Source organism: Episyrphus balteatus, chromosome 1 (genome assembly GCF_945859705.1).
Source record: "Episyrphus balteatus chromosome 1, idEpiBalt1.1, whole genome shotgun sequence".
Lineage (NCBI taxonomy): Eukaryota > Metazoa > Arthropoda > Insecta > Diptera > Syrphidae > Episyrphus > Episyrphus balteatus.
The window spans coordinates 156,417,849-156,438,073 of record NC_079134.1 but is presented as its reverse complement, the minus strand read 5'-3'; the positions used below and the strand labels follow the sequence as shown (position 1 = coordinate 156,438,073).

General features: G+C 27.9%; 2 protein-coding genes across 4 annotated transcripts in view; one reads left to right on the top strand and one right to left on the bottom strand.

The window, feature by feature from the left end:
* LOC129921530 (potassium voltage-gated channel subfamily KQT member 4) overlaps positions 1-18,865 on the bottom strand; it is a 331,029-nt gene extending 312,164 nt beyond the window's left edge. The window contains exon 1 of one of the 2 annotated variants that reach the window (XM_056003398.1): positions 18,443-18,865. In XM_056003398.1, the coding sequence (XP_055859373.1) occupies positions 18,443-18,648 (206 nt within the window). In that variant the 5' untranslated portion in view covers positions 18,649-18,865. Of the gene's footprint in view, positions 1-5,659; positions 5,983-18,442 lie in introns of those variants that run through there. The other variant, XM_056003400.1, reaches the window with a different exon arrangement.
* LOC129921532 (thiamine transporter 1-like) overlaps positions 13,259-20,225 on the top strand; it is a 123,865-nt gene continuing 116,898 nt past the window's right edge. For both annotated transcript variants that reach the window (XM_056003405.1, XM_056003406.1), the window contains exon 1: positions 13,259-13,739. The gene's annotated coding sequence lies outside the window, so the exon portion shown is untranslated. The remainder of the gene's footprint in view (positions 13,740-20,225) is intronic.

Below are 20,225 nucleotides of genomic sequence, written 5' to 3'. Positions count from 1 at the left end.
GTTTTTTTTTTTTTTTTATTTTGAAACTTTAACTTTAAAAACAACGTCACAAAATTCTAAAAATAATATTTGAAAAATATTCATAATAAAGAACACATTCCATTACAAAAAACACACATGACATTCAAATGAAATAAAAAAAAAAAAAACATCCATGTCATGTAACCGGAATAGAGGGCAGACAAAAAGAGTAATTCCTTTTTTTTTTTTTGTTTGGGGTTGAAATATTGAAATTCCCTGTTGACAAGTCGATACGAATCTTTGTGACAGAAAAAAAAAAAATGAAAACAAATAAAAATAGCCATGGTTTTTAATGGATTCGCAACCAGAATAAAATATAGCAATGTACATGGCAAGATTTCAACAACATTGACGAAGGGTTTACGTTGTTGATTATTATGGTATACTCCCACAGTCAAGTTGGCTACTGATGATTACATCACAAGTAAAGTCTTATTGTTTTACAGGGTGGTTCCAGAAACAACTTGATTTTAAAAAGTGGAAAGTTTTTTTTGATAATTTTTCAGTAGTCTTTTAACTGTTCTTATTTATTCTTAATGCTCCTAAAACATTTAATATTATTAAACATATAAACAGCAGGGAAGGCAATATTTTTAAAGATTTTTTCTAAAAAATAGGGTCGTTGGATTTTTTATCACGTAAATATTATATCGACAGAAGCTAAAATTTGAAACACACTGTGTGAACAATAAGAAAATTAAATCAATATTTTGTATTCTTTTTCTTCTCTTAAGTTAAAAAGTTTAACTATTAAATTTTGTTATTTTGATTGTGTATATCGGTTAACTGGTTAGTTACATGACTCAAAGTTTTTAAATTAAATTTATTTGTCTTTTGGTTTTTTGAAGTCATAGGAATAATATTGTCAAATTTAAAAAAAGCATTATAAGAATTATGTAAAAGGCAGCTTAAATTCAATAAATAGAAAGAAATCAAGATATAGGTATGAAGTATGAAAACACCTTCTTATATTTTTTCAAAATATATTTCATTCTTAATAAATACTGAAATGTATAAGAAAATTAATTAAGAACAATTAAAATACGTTTCTTATCATGAAATACATTCCGCACCTTGATGGACAGAATAATATTAAAGCTTATTTTTTTAATACTTTGAACAGTACCAATTGATGGCAATTTAGAATAATTTTCTTCATGTAAAAATAAATGTTTCTGCTAAATAGAAGAAAGATATGAAAACTATAAAAAATAATTTGCATAAGGTTACGTATACACCACAGTGAACATAAAGTATTTTTGTAAAAGCCAAATTTGGGTCAAGTACGATACAAAAAATGTAAGATGCACTTTTTATATACAATGCTCATTTTTATATGGCTTGAAGTTCACTTTTCGATACAATCTTTTCTATGGCAGGTATGGACCGTAAATAACGGTTCACAAAACACAAAAGTGCCATCTTAATTGCATTATTACACACAAAAAATTTAATAAAAATCAAATTTTTTTTTTTTTTTTTTTTAAGTGAAAACTGCTTTAGTATCGTAGTGATTTGAAACAAGATGAAACGAAAAAGCGGCAGGGAAAATCAATTGATTATAACTTTTTTGTTATTAAAAATTTTCAGCTCAGCTCAAAATTGAGCTAGCTGGCGGCCACCAGTGTAGGAAGTATCGTAAACTCAGTTTGAAATTTCTACATGGTTTACTTTAAAAAATTCTTACTTTTTTTTGTAGGCATGGTAGAAATATGATTGAAGCTTCATATAAAAGGTGAAATAATAAGCTTTCAGATGATATAAAATTTACTATAGGTTGTCATATGGAATTAAAGGTGATGGTATAAAAAAGCTAGATTTTTTCGATTTTTCTTCCAAGAAAAATTATTTTTTGAGGTATCACTTCTACCACGTGTGAATTGCACAGTTTTGGTTGTAAAAAAAACATTTCAATAATTTCAATACCCAAAACTGTTATTTATATGATGTTTGAAGATAAATGCAGAAGGAATCTGAAGCGTTTGAGGCCTAAAAATTGTGCAATTTTGATATCAAAAGTACCAAAATGGACATACAAAAATGTATACATTTACGATGATATAATATCCTAGGAATATCTGTAGTCGTTTGACCTTTAATGTGGTCCCAACAAGGTATGCTTTGTTTTAAAATCAAAATTATTGTATTTTTTAATTTAATTAAAACAAATTTTTCGCCGATATATTGTTAATACCTTTCATTATCAAACTAGTTTATTAAAAAATCGACAGTGTGAAAAAACGCAGTTGTATCCACTTTTTAAATAAATGAAAAATATAATAAGTCGTGAATAAAATATTAATCAAATCTTAAATGTATACTCATTTACGTTGTTAAAATGAGGTTAAGAAAAAAAAAATTATTAAATTAAGATTTTAATCAGTTTTGACAGTTGTTTAAGAAAAATACTCAAAAAACGAAGAAGCAAAATAACCCCGTTTTACTGCATATTAATGCATTTGTATTAAAAAATGTGTTAAAATTATATAAGTCTCTGGCAGATACTGTTAATAATGATTTTCGAAAAAAAAATTCATGAAAAGATAGACCTTGCTCAGAGTCTTACATTTGAATTTTTTCATCAAAATCCTTTGAGTCGTTTTTGACAAAATTTTAATCATCCAAAATTGGTATATGGTTACGGTGACCATCCGTCCCGGTTTACCCGGGACTGTCCCGTATTTCTACAGCTTGTCTCGGGTTTTTATTTAAGAAACCCGGGACGTATAAGTGTCCCGTATTTTGTAATTTGTCCCGTGATTGCCACGTATTTGCACATTCTCTGATTTTTGTATTCAATATTTTAAATACTTTGTACGAAAAACAAGAAAACAGTGGTTGGAAAAATTTTCTAGGAAAACTGCTGCAAGAAAAATTGCCTGCACAAATAAATGGAGGTGACAACCAATTGAAAACTCTCCATATATGTTGTCTAGCACAGATAAGAATTTCGTTGCCTAAGCTGAGTATTGTGCAACGAAAAGCAAAATTTTTGTTTATGATTTCGTTGTAATGGTTTTGTATTATAATTTTCGTTTCGCCTCTAGACTTGGCTATAGTTTTTTTTAAATGTTCGTCAATTATTTTTAGTTCCAGCCAGCTTCTGTTTGTGTGGTTGTAACCCAGATAAGTTTCAAGACTTTCAAGGATATGTTAAAAGTTATGTTAAAGATCATACAATTTCAAAATTATTTAAAATAAAATTATAATGCTAAAAAGCAGCTCTCCCGTACTTTGATTAAAAAAATATTTTTTTAGAAGTTATTAACAGACATTATTATCCCTCTGTCGGCATACGGGTGCGAATTTGGCATAACAAAAATAAAATAAGGAAAAATTATGAAAACTGACTTTAAAAAAAATTGAATTTTTTTTTGAAGAATCAATATTTTCAAAACGATCCAATGAATTTTGTATCTGTCCCGAGTTTGGCTTCCAGAAATATGGTCACCGTATATATGGTATTTCTTAGCACATTTGTATGAAATAAAATGCGAGATCTAGTTTTGATCTCAAAATCAAGTACGCAATTAATTTTCTTGTATTGCAATGAATTTTAAGTTTTAATTGTTGAAGCCTTTTTTGTAAACAATTAGTTTTATATAACACTAAAAAAATTAAAAAAAAAAAGAAATATTAACCCACAAAGTTGATTTTTTAGGATTTTTGTTTTCAATTTAATTTTTATTTTATTTTGTAATCAAAAAATTAAGTTTCTGAAATTTTTTCTTCATTTTAACATTAAAGTAACTTAAATTTTGTTGCACGAAAATATCCATTGAAATCTTCTGAAAAGAAGGTCAGAAATCCCAAAAACTGTTCTCTATATTTTGATTTCAAAAGTTTTTTTCGAAAGTGCATCTGTTTTTTTTTTATCAAAATTGTTAAAGTCGATTTTGAGAATCAACTTTTTCTATTGTATATGACACGTGTATCGCTAATTTTTGTCTTCAGAACAATATTTCAATTTTCCTCCATTTCTCTCAACTAATAAGTTTAAAGGAAATTCACTTCAGTGGTTTGGGTTGCAGCTCGGTATTCAAAAAATGATATATTCTAAATCTTTAATAACAATCATTTAATAGGCAAGCAGAATGAGAGAATTGCAGCATTATCTTTTTTAGCATTTTTCTTATCATCCTTATGCTTTATCAGAAATCTGAGTATGGATAAAATATTACGAGCATAAATTCTTAGATAAACGTACATTAAACGCGAAGAGAATTTTTTTGAAAATTCAAATTCAGTGAAATTCAAAATCAATTATAGTCGGATTCATCAAGGATTCTTTTTTGTTCGCAAGAATTCTTGAAATGCAGATATTTGAAAATTTATAGAAGAGATAAATATAAAACTGTCACTGTAAAAATGGCTTTTATTATAACATTGATTGATTATATTTTGAGCTCAATAACACAATTTTTTCTAACAAATGTGGGCTATTTATTAAAAAAAAGTTACTATGTGCCATTTTGCAGCAGATTATAATTAAAGTCCTTACATCCCTACGCTTTTCCTTAAACAAAAGTTCAACAACGATGACGTTACCTTTAATTTTTTTGAACTGGAAATAATTATGCTAGTTTCTATATAATGAATTTCACCAAAATTAAAAAAGGAATTGTGAAAAACCTTTAAACAACACACGTCCAATTAAACACTCATCGCCATCAATTATGTATATAAATCATCACTCACATATGAAACAGAAAACGGTGTTTAAAAAATATTTAACAACACCTTGACACACGACGACACAAAATAAAACACTTGGCTCGATAATTTAGTCTAATTATACACGAAACAACATAAAAATAAAACATTTTCTCACACAAAATGAATCAGAAAACTAAAAAAAACAAAATTATAATTTTTGAGTATTTCCCAGTCCTTGGGTTTTTGTCATAAAGGGCTTTTGTTTGATTTATTATATGGGTAATTGTTGGGGAACACTAATTTTCTATTACAAACTTTTCTAGAAAAAGCACACAAAAAATAGTTGTTGTTGTAGTTTGTCATGCGATTTATATAGTAACAAAAAAAAATTAAGTTAAAGTGATTCAGAAAATAAAACCAAAGTAATAATCCCGTGACCGATATTTTTTTTGTTTTTTGTATTCAAATTTCACAAAAGATATATATTAAACATCAAGGTAGGTTAACAATTTTGTTGTTGTTGTTTTGTTTACTATTTTATTAATTTAGGGCATAAAACAACACCTTTTGTTTGATTGGTAATTCCATCTGTTAAAGGTGTTTTAGATTTAAGGTAGTTTTTTACATGATTAAGAAGAATTTAGAGCAGACGGCAACAATATTAAACAAAGCTCAGAGGAATATAAAAAACCGCTCGAAGGAATTCAAGGAATCAGCACTTAATCACCAAAATCTTAGAAGTATCATTTCCAATATACCTACAAACATCACCGAACGATTACCGTCGCTATACAGATAAAGTATCTAAACCGCCCTCAGATACTTTTGATAACAATTTGCTCCGATAAGATGCTTTATCAGAAATTCAAACCGTTTTTTTTTTTTGTTTAATTATTCCAAATTCACGGTTAATAAAATTTGTATCTTTAAGATATTTCACTTCAACAAAAAAAAAATACTAAAAAGATTTTTTTTTTTTTACCTCACAAAAAAAAAGGAACAAACTCTTGTGACACACTCTCAACCCCGTTCGGAACCGAAACGGAGTTTGTTGTTGGGCCCAAACAAAATAAATATACAAAATATATTAGGCGAAGATACCGTTCACCGAACCGAATGGCACATCTGTTGTTTGGCATCCAGTTCACTATCAAAAGTCTGAGAAGGTGCTGAGGAATTTGTCGGTCGGTTGTTTGGTGCTTTGCGTGCGAAAAATTTTTTTGTTTGTTATTTCGGATTTTTCGCTCAGTTTGCATGCGCGTGGCAGGTTATTCCCACAAAATTGAGACTAGAGAGTGCTATGATAACAGCTGATTTCGGTTCTCTGTTGAAGTTTGTCAGCAATGTATTCCGCTAAAGTAATTTGGAGAATATGCTCTTTTAGTGAGGAAGAGTGTGAAATTTGAGATATCTTGTTTTAAGAGAGCAAAAAAAAATATAAACAAATCGAATGAAGGTGGATTTTGTATAAACTCTAGTGTCTGCTGGATGGATTTTTTGGATGTGCACTAGAGCAGCATTGGAAAGGAAAATGCAACAGTGTCAACGGGTGGTTGTTCTTGTTTCATGAGATTTTTTTTAATTTTCGTTTTCAGAGAGAAAATGTAAGTAGGTGGATACAGAGAATAGCCAAAAGGGCTTCTATTTTTTGCTTTGGTCTTTTTTTTTTACTGGAAATGGAATATTTGTAGGAGGAAGCAAGAGTGTTAGGAAATCTGGTCATTCTTCCCGGTGAGATTTCTCTTGTCTAGGATGTGGTACCATGTACCTACCTACAATGGATTTTGATTATTCAGTGAGATTAATTATGGATGATGTTGTTGTGTTGATGCACAGAGTCTATCTAAAAAGAAAGCTTTTTCATGTCATTTGAGTGTTAAGGGCAAATGGATGGGGGATTGACAAACCTACACGTTTGGTGTAACATTTTTTTGTTAAAATTTTTAATGGACTAGTTTTTTTTTCCTGTAAAGGTCAATAAGCCATCAATGATTGTTTAAATGATGTTTGTGTGAAGGTAGAAATATTAATAGACCAGTTGAAATTATCTTGATAAATAAATTTTTTTTCTTTTTTTTTAGGTTACGTATACGCCATAGTTACCCATTTTATTTAAAAATCTGAAATTATGGATAAATATTGTATTTTTTTTTTTTAAGATAAGAAATAACATTTGTGTTAAATGTTTGCTTTTGAATTTTTGTGATGCAAAACATAAAACATATGTATTTTTAAATGTTTGAATTTTCTTAAAGTGAAATTCGATCTCTTAGTCCAGTAATTTTAGGTTTTATCTGCGGAAAAATTCTTACTGGGCTTAATTTTGGTATAGAGCTTAATGACGGCTTTGTTATGAAGATGTGAAAAATCGACATTGATATCGTTTCCGCGTTAAGAGTTATAGGGGTCAAAAGGTCACGAAAAGTTTTTCGCAAATATCTCGCGATCTATTGATCGGAGGTCATCAGAAGTTATATAAAAATTGATGGGATAAAAAATATTATGCAAAAAGGGGAACCACGTTTTTTGGAAATGTTGTATGTTTCCCTTTTGTGTACAATAAGTGCCTTCATTATTAAGAACACACTTTTTAAACATGGTTCAATTTTAGTTTTGAGCTTGGTATAAACCTTAAATTACCATTAAGCTTTTTCAGCAGCTATTTTTTACTGTTATAAGGTATTCTGCAATTTTTCTCTTGAGAAGCTCCAAACGACATTTTCTATGGAATTCATGTTTGGAAAATTGATAACAAGCTCAAAACTAAAATTGAACCATGTTTAAAAAGTATGTTCTTAATAATGAAGGCACTTATTGTACAAAAGGTTCCCCCTTTTGCATAATATTTGTATTGCAATGTGTACATTTTTATTTTTTTTAGTTAATTCGTATTTACGTAATAAGATAAGTTAATAAAACTAAAAAAATTTAAGCTACTTCGATAAAAACCTAAAAAATCGAGCAAAATAAACCAAAAATATGTATTTTTTCGTATGTGAGTGCAATCTAGTCACCTTTTCTGCGCTCTGCTCGCGAAACGGTTCATCTTACAGAAAAATGTGCTAGGCATATGTTGTAGATAATTTCACCACCATCAATTTTTATATAACCTCTGATGACCTCCGATCAATAAGTCGCGAGATATTTGCGAAAAACTTTTCGTGACCTTTTGACCCCTATAACTCTTAACGCGGACACGATATCAATGTCGATTTTTCACATCTTCATAACAAAGCCGTCATTAAGCTGTATACCAAAATTCAGCCCAGTCGGAATTTTTCCACAGATTGGGCTTAAAAATGACTAAAATGACTGGGCTATCTGGTGTATTTAAAAAAAAAAATGGGCCTACAATATTATGGCGTTCTAAAGTATGGTACATTTTAAAGCTTTGTTCGAGTCTGTCTAGGTTACAAATTTCATATAATCTCACAAAAAAAAAATGAGGTTAAATTTGGCGGTTTTTCATTTTATTATATGAAACTTTAAAATACAAATACGGAAATATCCCAATATGCCATTCTTAAGAATTCAAAATTTGCGATCTCGAAAAGGGATTTTATTATTCCTGTGATCCAGATCAGATCATTGTATTTGTTAGCGTTACAATAAAAAAGCGAGATCCTACTTCTGTTGTAAAGCAAATAAAAACAATGATCTGATCTGGATCACGGTAATAAACAGCTATTGTTTGTTTTAAGCTGCTTGGGAATGAGTCATTTTAAAAATCTTAAAAAAAACGACAAGGTATACTCATATGATAAAAGTTGCATAGGTTATTAAAAAATTTAATGCAAAAATTCATGCAAATTTTTTAGCATTGAATTATATTTTATGATGTAAAAACCTCTTTTTAAAACTTTTTAAAAACCTTTTTAATGGATGTGGACCTTCTTACAAATTTTTTTTTTTAAATTCCCCCTTTATTGCCCTAAAGGGTTCGTCATATTGCTTATGATTTTTTAAGCTTTTTTAAGTTAATATATTTGTATTGTTAAAAAGCTCAACTTTTGTTAATATATTTAATTTTTCCAAATAAAATAAATATTTTTGACCGAAGTAAAAAAAAAGTTGTCCCTAATAAAGATATTTGAGGGTGAGCTTTGGTTTAACGTAATACCCTAAATTACCCAATTCGTTTACGGGAAAGTCAAAAATAAAGAAAATGGGTCTATGACGGCCCATCCTCCTTTGTTTTTTTTTTTTTATCAAGATGCATTAAAAAAAAAAATCACAATAACATCCTTAGAGCTTCATTGATATTTATATCAATAGTAAAAATAATTGTTTTAATAATAATTGTAGCTTCTTAAACTAAAAATGTTTAAAAATTAGAGGACGTAACCCTAATTCTGTTCTTTACACTATAGCCAAATTATGTGCCTTGATTCAATTTCGTCTTTAATCAAAAGAACAGTTTGTTAATAATTGCAATTGAAATAACCGAAATTAATACAAAAGAACTTATTTGTAACAATAAGCAAGTATTCTTTTAAATAACTCAACTATATGTACTTTATTTTTATTAAAAAGAAGTTTTAAAAAAATTCTTAGAGGTAGTTGAATCTACTCGTTCAAGAGAATCTGAATGAATTTAATTCAAAAATGTCTTTTTTGCCTCTTTCAGTTATATCGACGACCGCGACGTGCTTTAACGAAATGAGTAAATAGTAAAAACTTACAATTCAATTACAATTAACTGAATAATTATAAAAACTATTACAAAATTTATTTTGTAATCCTAAATTGAATTCAATGACATCTCTTTTCAAACTCCTTTTCTGGAAACAAATATCTAGACAGAAAAAAAGTAACACCTTAAACACAGAAAGAGACTTTTTGAAATAAAACAAAGACGAAACTTTAAGTTACGCCAACAGGTGTCATGCTGAACAACTAATCACCTTACTTTAGCTTCTTTGAACACCTTCTATATAAGGACCTTTCACTATCAAACTTACTGCCATGCCAAGTACTTTAAATTTCAACAAGGACCAAGTCACACTATGCACAAGCACACCCGCCTCCGCACTTTACTTCTTTAAACCTATAAAGTGAAACTTTTAGTAACGGATTTACGAAAGGACATTTTGTAACGAATGGAAAGTTCTATTTTTTTTCGTTACTTTATACCTACGGATGCAATCCTTTACCTTTCAATTTTTTTTTTTTCGTGTTAGTTTCATTTTGTAGTGTGAACGTAGACTTTTTTATTTTGTGTGAAGTGTTTCTTAAGAGGAAAAGACTAGCAGCAGCCGTTTGCATGGCAGTCGGTTAGGTGGTCCATTGAAAAGTGTCTCATATAAAATGGTTCTAATGTTACATTGTAACTTGTAGACATTTTCTATAAACAAAGAAAACTGATGTCAGAACATGTGCAAAAAAGTGGTCACGTTTTTAAAGGTGTGCCAAAAGTTTTACTTTCAGTTTTTGAAATTATATTATATATAGCTTAAAGGACATTCTATGTCTTTTAAATAAAGTAACTTTAAATTAAAATTGTACAACTTTTACTCATTTTTTTTTAAGAGCCTAGCAAATATAATAGGTCATAAGAAGTGCAAAGTTCAATAATGATGAATTCAAAAATTGTTTTAGTGTTTTACTAATTAAACTACTGATATTAAAAAATCTGGAGTATTTTTTAATACATCTCTTGTATTAAAGCAATTTTCAATACAAAAAATATTACATTTTAATAGCTACTTCCAAAGTATTAAAATTATTTTTAATCTTTTTTGTATGTATTAAATTTTAATATTTAAGTATTAAGTTTACTACTTGTAATACAAAAATGATTAGAAAATAACCGCCGTGGGTTAAAAATTAACCGCTGTATTAGATTTTAATATTTTTGTATTACATTTTAATAAAATTGTATTACATTTTAATATAATTGTATTAAAGTATAATACAAATTTATTAAAAACTAATATAAAAAGTATTACATTGTAATACCAGAATATTCAATTTTAATCAACCGACAGCACCAGCCATTTTAAAACAGAAAAAATCCATTGTTTTAGGTATCTTTAAAAAAAATTAAATCAAAAATTGTAAATTTGTACTAATTTGAAGGGGCTTTGTGTTTTTTCAAAAGCAAAATGCATACATTGCAGATGAATTTTGATCGGCAATAAGATTTTACATGCCACAGTTTGTGAAACAGATAAATTAGAGACAATAACATCACCATTCATATATTATTTATGATTAATATTTATTGTCAGTAATGAATTTTGGAAAAAGAATACATTTTTTAAACTTTCAATACATTTGGTATTAAATTGTTGTATTATCTTTTAATGAAATTCTTAATATAAATTAATATAAAAAGATTAAATTTTAATATGCAATACTTAAAATTTAATATATTTGGTATTAAATTCAAATATAAACTCTATTATTTTTTAATACAACTATATTAAGTTTTAAAACATTTTGTATTAACTAAAAAATTTTAATATTTGTCATGTATTAAATTACAATATATTTTTGGTGTAGACCTAAAGAGCCAAAAAGTATTAAAAAATACTCCAGAATTTTTAACCGTGTACGGTATTTAAGACTTAAAATAAAGAAAACTTGTAATTTTTGACTTTTTGAATTTTTTTTTTTTTTTTTTGTAATTTTCCCAAAGTAAATTTTTTACATATCTTGTCTCTAAAAAAAGGTTTTAATCTAAAAAACGGCATCCCAAAACTTTTCAAAAATCAAGAATTTTGTCGGTAACTTTTTTGATTGAAAAATCTGAAATTTAATATTATATCTTAAAAAAAACATAAAAGTACGTTTCAACAAAGTTTAGCTAAAATCCAACTTTTTTGTATAACATAAAAATAAAAAAATAAATTTTCCAACCACTTTTAGAACACTAATAATTTTTTCAACTTTATCGGATTAGCATTGGTCTATCCATAATCCCTGTACCATAGGTTGTGTAAACAAAATATCCCTGTTATAATTTTTTAACATTGATTTGAAATTTACTATTCTTTTTGTCTATTTTGACTGTACTAAAAATGATGTTTGAAAATATTTTTTTTTACTCTGAGGAGTGTTCCTTAAAACAGTTTATCACTTTGAGCAATAACTAAATGCTATTAAAATACAATATTCAAGAAAATTAAAACGTCTTCACGTTTCTCAATAAAGTACAAATAAATATCTTATCGCTAAGTATCTTATTATTTAAGTTTATTAACCTAGCTAGCAATTCATTATCATCTATAAATTCCAAAACCTCTGCTATCTATCAAACAATCCGCTGCAATATTTCCTCACAACTTACAAGTCACAACTTTATCTATTACACTCGAAACCATCAGAATTTTCAACAAGTTTGTAGACGTAATCCTTTTAATCTTTTGACTAAAACTTATCTATTTTTACTTGTTCTATAGGGCAAGTATTGGTTTCGTGTAGAAAAAAAAATTGAGGTTTTAATCAGAACCGACATTACGATGATGGAGAAGATCAAAAAAGTGGTTTTCGTCATGCCGTCCGTCGGTCTGTGCGCCTGTGTGTCCATCTGTACATCGAGCTAGGGCCTAAACGGATGGACGGATTTGCTTGAAACTTGGTACACATGATTTTAACGTAATTCCCTAGACCCGTTTTTTTTTTTATTTTTCTAATATCTCCTTTTAAACGCATATCTCCCATATAAAGTTTTCGAGGTATTGCAAATTTCTCGAAAACGGCTCTAACGATTTTGATTAAATTTGGTGTAGGTAATACTCCCATTGATTCTTACAAAACTGCGTTTTTAGTTTTTCTCAAAAAATGCGGCGAACGGAAATATGGTGTTGCCGTTTTTCAAAAATTAACATATTTTTTAAGTTCATATATCTTATTCAAAATTTACAGACATAATTTTGAAGTGTCAAAAATAAAAAAAAAAAATTAAAAAATTTTTTTTTTAAGTTTTTGAAAAAAAATTTTAATTTTAATTTTTTTAACTTGCAATTTTTTTTTTATTTTTTTTTCTCGACACTAAACAAAATCTTAAATTTCCAATAACTATTTAAGATAACGATACTTTGAACTACAAGAGGAAGTACGTGCGACCCCAGTCGTGCATTTTATTTTTTTTTAGTTTTTTTTTTATCAAAAAAGACTTTTCCAATCTTATCAAATAACAGATTATATAATAAAATCCGGTCGATTAACAAGCTTTCTTCTCTCAAAACCTTGAACTAATATTTTCAATACTATCAGTATCAGTTCATTAACTTTGATGATCGCTTGATGTAAGAAACTTGTGTAATAACGTGAGTGGCGCTAATTTTTCTTCAGAATCGAATAATTAAAACTAATTACACACATTTTCATTTAAAAAGTAATAAAAAAAAAATAAACAATCTCTCTTAAAATCGTAATCTTAATTACCTACTGGAAGTTTTTTTTTTCAATTGAGTGTGAGATTTTTAATTAATTGAGTGAACTACAGCTGATCATTGCGCGACAATCTGCGATCTGCCACTTTGCTACCACATGTTTTGTTGATAAAAATAACTCTCAAGAGAGTGAGAGTGAGATTGATATCGTCTGCGGTCTGCTTTTTTCCTTTGCAATTGATTTGTTTTCATTTTTTTATTATTAGAGTAGCTCATTGGCTTCGGTACTACACCGTCATACCGGCATACTGATCGAACCGGTACGGTCGCTTCTTGAAATTTTGTTGATTTCAATTCCGACCCATGCCGAGAAAAAGACGTGAGTGAAAAAGAGACAGCTCCTTTTAGTTGAGTGATCGTGGTTTTTTATAAATAAAATAAATAAAAATAAATTCATATGGATCTGTGATATCCATGATTATTGTCAAACTTTGTCTACCACAAGTTGTTGTAGTTTTTTTTGGCTTAAAATTTTTATTTTAGTCAAAATGATTTATTGATATAAATTTATGAGTAAAAGTGCATGAAAAGAGTGCAATTTAATTAATTGAAGTGACGTAAGAGAGTGACAAGTGTATTTTGATAACAACAAACTTTTCTGTCAAATTGAAAGTGTTAAGAAATTCAATTGAGCTAATCACCTGGAGGGGAAAGACTTTTGAGGTGAGTTGTGGTTTTTTTTTTTGTTTTATGGTGATTAAGTGTCTATGTTTACATTTATTTGAATGAGTTTACTTTGCGGTTAATTTTATTGCTTAATTGTCTGCTAGTGCGGCAGATAACTCTTTTAGAGATTGAATAGCTCTGGCCGACTTAGGGTGGATTGATGATAAGTTTTCTTTGCTAATATTATTTTAGCTCCATAAATTTTGTAGGTATATCAAGATGTATCCAATTTCGATGGATAAATATTAAGACACACAAAATGATTTGTGTATCAATTTGTGAATGTATCTTGTATTTCAAGTTAACAAGTGCTTTAATCTTGATTCTGAGAAATGATAACTGCAAATGATTGCTTTTGATTTTTGAAAATATTGGGATTTTTGTTTTGATATAATCTAAAATGAAGTGGATTTGGTTATTTTAAAAAGTATTTGAATACTTCTTAGTAACACACTATTATGGAAAAAACAATTCTCAGTGCTGTTTGTATTGCATAAAGAGAATTAAGCAAATCATTTTTTTGCCATTTTTGATAAAATTTACAAAAAGTGTAAAAGAATAATAGCATTTGTTTTAAAAATAAGGAAAACAATGTCTGAAATGGTTTTGTCCCTTAAAAATATTGACTATTTCATTTAAAATCGTTTAGTTGTTTGATTTTAAAAAATAATTGACTATTCATTATTTTAATTATTCGTAAAAACAATCGAAAACGAGATAAATCGCACTTGATTTTCTAATAGCTTTGGCCTAATTTTTTTAAGACCTAAATTAACATTGCTATCATTATGATCAAAATGAAAAATGATTTTTTTCTCATATCTAAACGGCTCTAACAATTTTGATAAAAACAAAATGCATAAAGACTTTTTATATAGAAATTTGGAAAATGTAGGTACATAGGTACAAAAAAAAATTCATTTTTTTTTAAATAAAATTCATTTTTTTTTAAATAAAATAAAATCTGCAATCAAATTGCCCTCCAAAACAAGTATGCAGTTTTGATTGATATATCAAGATGCATTTTTAGAAAAAAAATTTCAAAATCGTTGTTTCTTAGGTATCAATAATTTTTTGGAAAAAAAGTTTTAAAATAAAATTGGTACCTATGCCATTTTGTAGAAATCACTAATCAACATCTGAAAACAAAATTTCAAAAAAATTCAATGTCCCGTTTTCGAAAATTTGATTATTCAAAAAAAAAATTTTTTTTTTCAAAAATTCAAAAATTATTTTGTTGGAAATTTTATTATTGGTTTATATTATTTAAAATATATAAATGCTTCTTCACAATTTAAAAAAGTTGTTTTTTTTTTGTAATTTTAAAAATAACTTTCATATTATTACTTGCAATAAAGATTTTATAAATATGAAATGCAAACTGTTTTAAAACTGTCTTTCTTTTTATGACTCAAATTCTTATGACCCTTCTCATATCTATGGTATATTTAATGCAAAACTCCCACCTCGGTTAGGAGGTTCACTATTAATTTGTGTTCCACTAATATGGCAATATTCCATAACGCCCTTTGTGACCCTCATGCTTAAGATTACTATAAGATTAATTTCACTGTGTTACAAAATAAAAATAATGTTTTCACATTTCAACGATTTTAACTCAGTAATTTTCGGTCAATTTCAGATTTTTGTACAGTTCTAAACAGAGGAGTAGGTACTTGTTCTTTCTGAAAATATTTTTTTATTTGCTGAAGCACCAAAATGGGTTTGGATTTTATGGACTAAATTTCAAAGTACAACATTTTTTCCCCGTTTTTTTAGAATTCGGAGGCTACATTTTGTGTTTTGAAAAAAATATTTCTAATTGATTTTGATGAATAAAAACTTATTTGATTCAGCATAATAAATAGAACAATAAAACTGTTCATAAAAAAAAAGCTTAAAACAGTTTTCGAATTCTTAAAAATGGGAAAAAAATGTTGTACTTTGAGATTCAGTCCATAAAATCCACCCCCAATTTGGTGCTTGAGCAAAATAAAAAAATATTTAAAAAATAACAATTTTTGATTCTTTTTTTTTGAAAAATCAAAATTTTGAAAACGGGACATTTCATTTTTTATTAGATGTTGAGTAGTAAGTACCTCCAAAATGGCATATACCAATTTTAATTTACATTTTTTTTTTTCAATAAATTAAGTTTTTATTTTTAACGGGTCTTTTGAATTTTGAATTTTTGCCCGTCGCCTGGCTAGAGTGAATAAAGAAGAAGAAGATTAGTTTTATAATATAAATTCTATATACTACTGAATTTACTGATTTCAGTAGTATATAGAATTTGTTTATAAAACCAATCTTCTTCTTCTGAAAGAAATTTATGTTAAAGAACAAAAAAAAAAATATATAAATTTTTCCAAATTTGTAAGTAAAAATGTTAGCAACTTGAGCTCTAAGAGCAAGTTCTTGCGAACCAGTCGTGGATTTTATCTAAGCGAAATTCAATTTCAGTGGTATTAAATGCTTCGAAGGATATAAATAAGTGATATCTCAAACAAGATTCTAAAAGAATGAGTAGAGTAGGTCTTTATATAATAAGAAGATTTCATCAGCTTAAATACAAAGATTGCTTTAAGAACATTATAACAAAAAATCATTGGTTTTACCCTCTCTAAAACAAATATTGAGGAAAAAAAAGTGAATTTTGTTTGTAACTCATTTCATTACAAAATGAAATATGTACCTATTTAGAATATAACTCTGTCTCCATTTCTATTGCCATGAAAAAAGAATCAAAGAAGTTCTATTTAACTTTATGTGTCTTCTTTTTCTTATTCAAAAGTCGTCATAGAGACGGTCTTCAGAAAAGTAAATGGATCACCAACATTCACCACAAAAAAAGAACAACCTATAATAATCGTTGAACAAAAAATTCTTATCATACCCTTTTTCTTCTAGGATAAAGTTTGTTTTTTCGAACTCAAAGTCAGAAAGCTGAGAAAGGAGAAAGTTGTTATTTTGGGTGGAATTTTTATATTCGACAACCTCAGGCTATGTTTTGTAAACCTTTTTTTTTTTTTCTTTTAATTTTATTTCCCAGGCGATGGAGATTCATTTTTTTTTTTGTATCGTTATATATCTATGGTAACAAAACCAACAACGACGATGACTCGAATAGGTTATTATTGTTATTATTATCATCCATCCATGAGACTTAACCAGACCCGAGAGGAGGCAAGTAGAAGACCAAGAAGACCATGAGTCTATAGCAAAATGAGAGAGATATTTTACAGAAGGAAAGGACGATGACAACAAAAACGACGTCGATGTCGAGAAAAACACTCAAGGACTTTTTAACTCTGTGCAAAGTGTTTGGCATAAAAATACCTTTCGCGGCAAAAAGGTTACCATAGGATAACAATTTATAAGAGTTGATCGTTACATTTTTTTTGTTGTTGTTGTTTTTTTTTTGTGTACATTTTTAAGGTGGTTTAGTTTATTTTTTCCTTTTTTTTGTATCGTATAAAATTTTAAAGAGAAGACTGAAGACTCTTGTACTTTAGAGTAGTTTTTATGCTAAAACGGTGAACTAGAATTTTTTTGCTTCGATGAGTTGGGAATAAAATGATTATATTTGTAAAAAAAAGTGTTTATGGTCAATGTCATGCAAAATCTTTTGATATTTTTAACTAAATTTAACAAAATTTAACAAAATTTAAGGATTATATACAATTATTCAGTTCGATTAAGCCAATATTCACTACCATACAGTTCTTTTTTTTTGCAATTGCAGAATAAGGAGAATATAAAGGATAATGTGCAATCATTCCGTACTATTTAGAAAATATTCAGTACCATAGAGTACTTTTTTTTTGCAATTGGAGAATAAGGAGATTAAAATAGATAATGTACAATCATTCAGAACTAATAAGCAAATATTCAGTACCCTACAGTATTTTTTTGTTTATTGAAGAATAAGGAGAGCGAGAAGGATAATGTAAAATCATCCAATACTTTTTAGAAAATATTCAGTACCATACAGTAATTTTCTTTAAAGTAGGAGAATAAAAAGGATAATGTACAATCATTCCGTACTATTTAGCAAATATTCAGTACCATACAGAACTTTTTTTTTTAATTTGAGAATAAAGAGAATAAAAAGGATAATGTACAATCATTCCGTACTATTTAGGAAATATTCAGTACCATACAGAACTTTTTTTTAATTGGAGAATAAGCAGAGTAAAAAGGATAATGTACAATCATTCAGTACTATTTAGCAAATATTCAGTATAATACAGTACTTTTTTAAATTGTAGAATAAAGAGAATAAAAAGTATAATGTACAATCATTCAGAACTATTTACCAAATATTCAGTACAATACAGTACTTTTATTTAAATTGAAGAATAAAGAGAATAGAAAGAATAATGTACAATCATTCAGTACAATTTATTAAATATTGAGTACAATACAGTACTTTCAGCAGACAAAATTAAAATCACAAGTTAAAGAGCTTTTCTGAATTCTGTTCTCAAATTAATTTCTTCATTGTATATTCTTTTTTGTTCCTTCAACCAAAAACTGATCTGATTTGTCCCCATTCATAATAATTTCTCTGAAAAATCATCAACATTCAGTCTTGTTGAGGGACAACAATAGAATTTTCTAACAATAAGACAATATTCTGCCCTACAAATTAAATCCTATTAATTCAAACAAAAAAAGATTCTCTCTTCTAAACTCACCTTCTAATTTCCTCGCGTATTTTATCCCTCATCTCGTCATTGTCCTCATCGTAGAGCGCATCCTTGGTTGTATCGAAACGTACAACATCCTTTTTCTTTGCATTTGAATCAGTCACAGCCACAACCAGATTGTTGTCATTGTTCTCGGGGGCCATAACAACACCAGCACCGATACATACTCGTGGAGTTTTCATTGGATCGCTCATTTTGATTGCTATTCTAATGCGAAGGAAAATCGGTTGTTGTGGTGGCAATGGCGGTAGCTGCTGCTGCTGCTGCTGCTCCACTCTGTGTCAGAGAATAGTCATCACAGATGGATTCATTAAAATCGTTGGATGGTGGTTGGGAAGCAATTTGAGCGAGATGATGTAGTTTTTTGGTTCTGTTTTGGTAGTTTTTTTTTTTTTAATCTGTTGCAAACACAGGAAGTTGAGAAAATTGTCTGCTGCAAAGAAAAAAATTGTTGTTTTTCTTAAGTTAATCCTTTTTTGATAATTGAGAAAATTAGCACATTCATGCAAATGCCGATAAACAATAATCTTGACCACTAAAAAGGTATAACCTAGACGTCAAATTTCAAAGAATTTAATTTTTTTCGTAAAACTTTTAAACTGTGGTAAGAATCCTGTAAATCATATTGATTGCTCTCCATACAATAAAGGTTTTTTAGAAAAATGTATAAAAATTTTGTTTTTCTGCATGTTACTTTCTTCAAAAATTCACTACTTTTTTGTATGACTCGATCCTTAGTTATTTTGACGTAATAACGTCTTATAAATCGATGAACCATGGCAGCCACCACAAAAAAGTGACGCCATTTTCTCCCGTTCCATTCTCGCACTTTCGCAGTGCGGCAAAAATTTCAATTAAAAATTAAAAATAAACTATTAGAGATACAAAAATCTTCTATAACTTGTTTGAAAGATAATAACCTAAAGTTAAATACATTTGAAGGATTTTTAAAAATTCCATCTTTTGATAGGGTAAATAGGGGTAAAACAAAATTTCAAAAAATTGGCTATTTTCTAAACGCGATAATGTAAAGAGTTGAATTTTTTTAATCAATAGATAAATTCATTGCAAGACTGACAATGGTATTGAAAAATTTAAAAAAAAAATCAAAACCAAGCTATTAATGGTTTTCTAAAACTAAAACATGAGGTAGACCTTTGACAAAGTAGTGATTATAGGAAGGGGAATTTTTTTGACAATTTTAAAAACGACATTCGAAAGATAATTAAAAAAAGTTAGGGGTATGATACGGATTTTTTTTAAGTCTCTTCGTTTCGAAATATGAATTTTTGAAAAACACCTACTTATTTTGGGGTATTTTTGGATTAGTTTTTATTTTTTTTTAATTTTTTGTAGCATTAAAAAAATCTCAAGCTTAAAGAACATGTAGTCTATGACTGTACGCATACATGTGCAAAAGATTGGTATTTAAAAATGGTTTTTGACCGAATAACGGGAAAAACAAGTTTTTTTTGTCCCAAGTTTTTTTTTACCCTTTTTAACCGTTTTTTATTTTTATCTTTTTTCTTCAACAGATAAATAAATGAAATATTGTAGATAAATAATAGACAGGACTATATCTGTGCAATTTCAATCAATTTTGTAGTCAGAATTTTGAGATAACGGTAAAATAAAGTTTTATTATTCAACAGGTTTTATCTTTTGATCTAAAGCAAATACAAATTTAATTTAACTTTCTTGAGCATCCTGATAATGTTACCTTTCTTTTGGTATATCATACTTAACTGTACATTCACTACAAGCTACACAA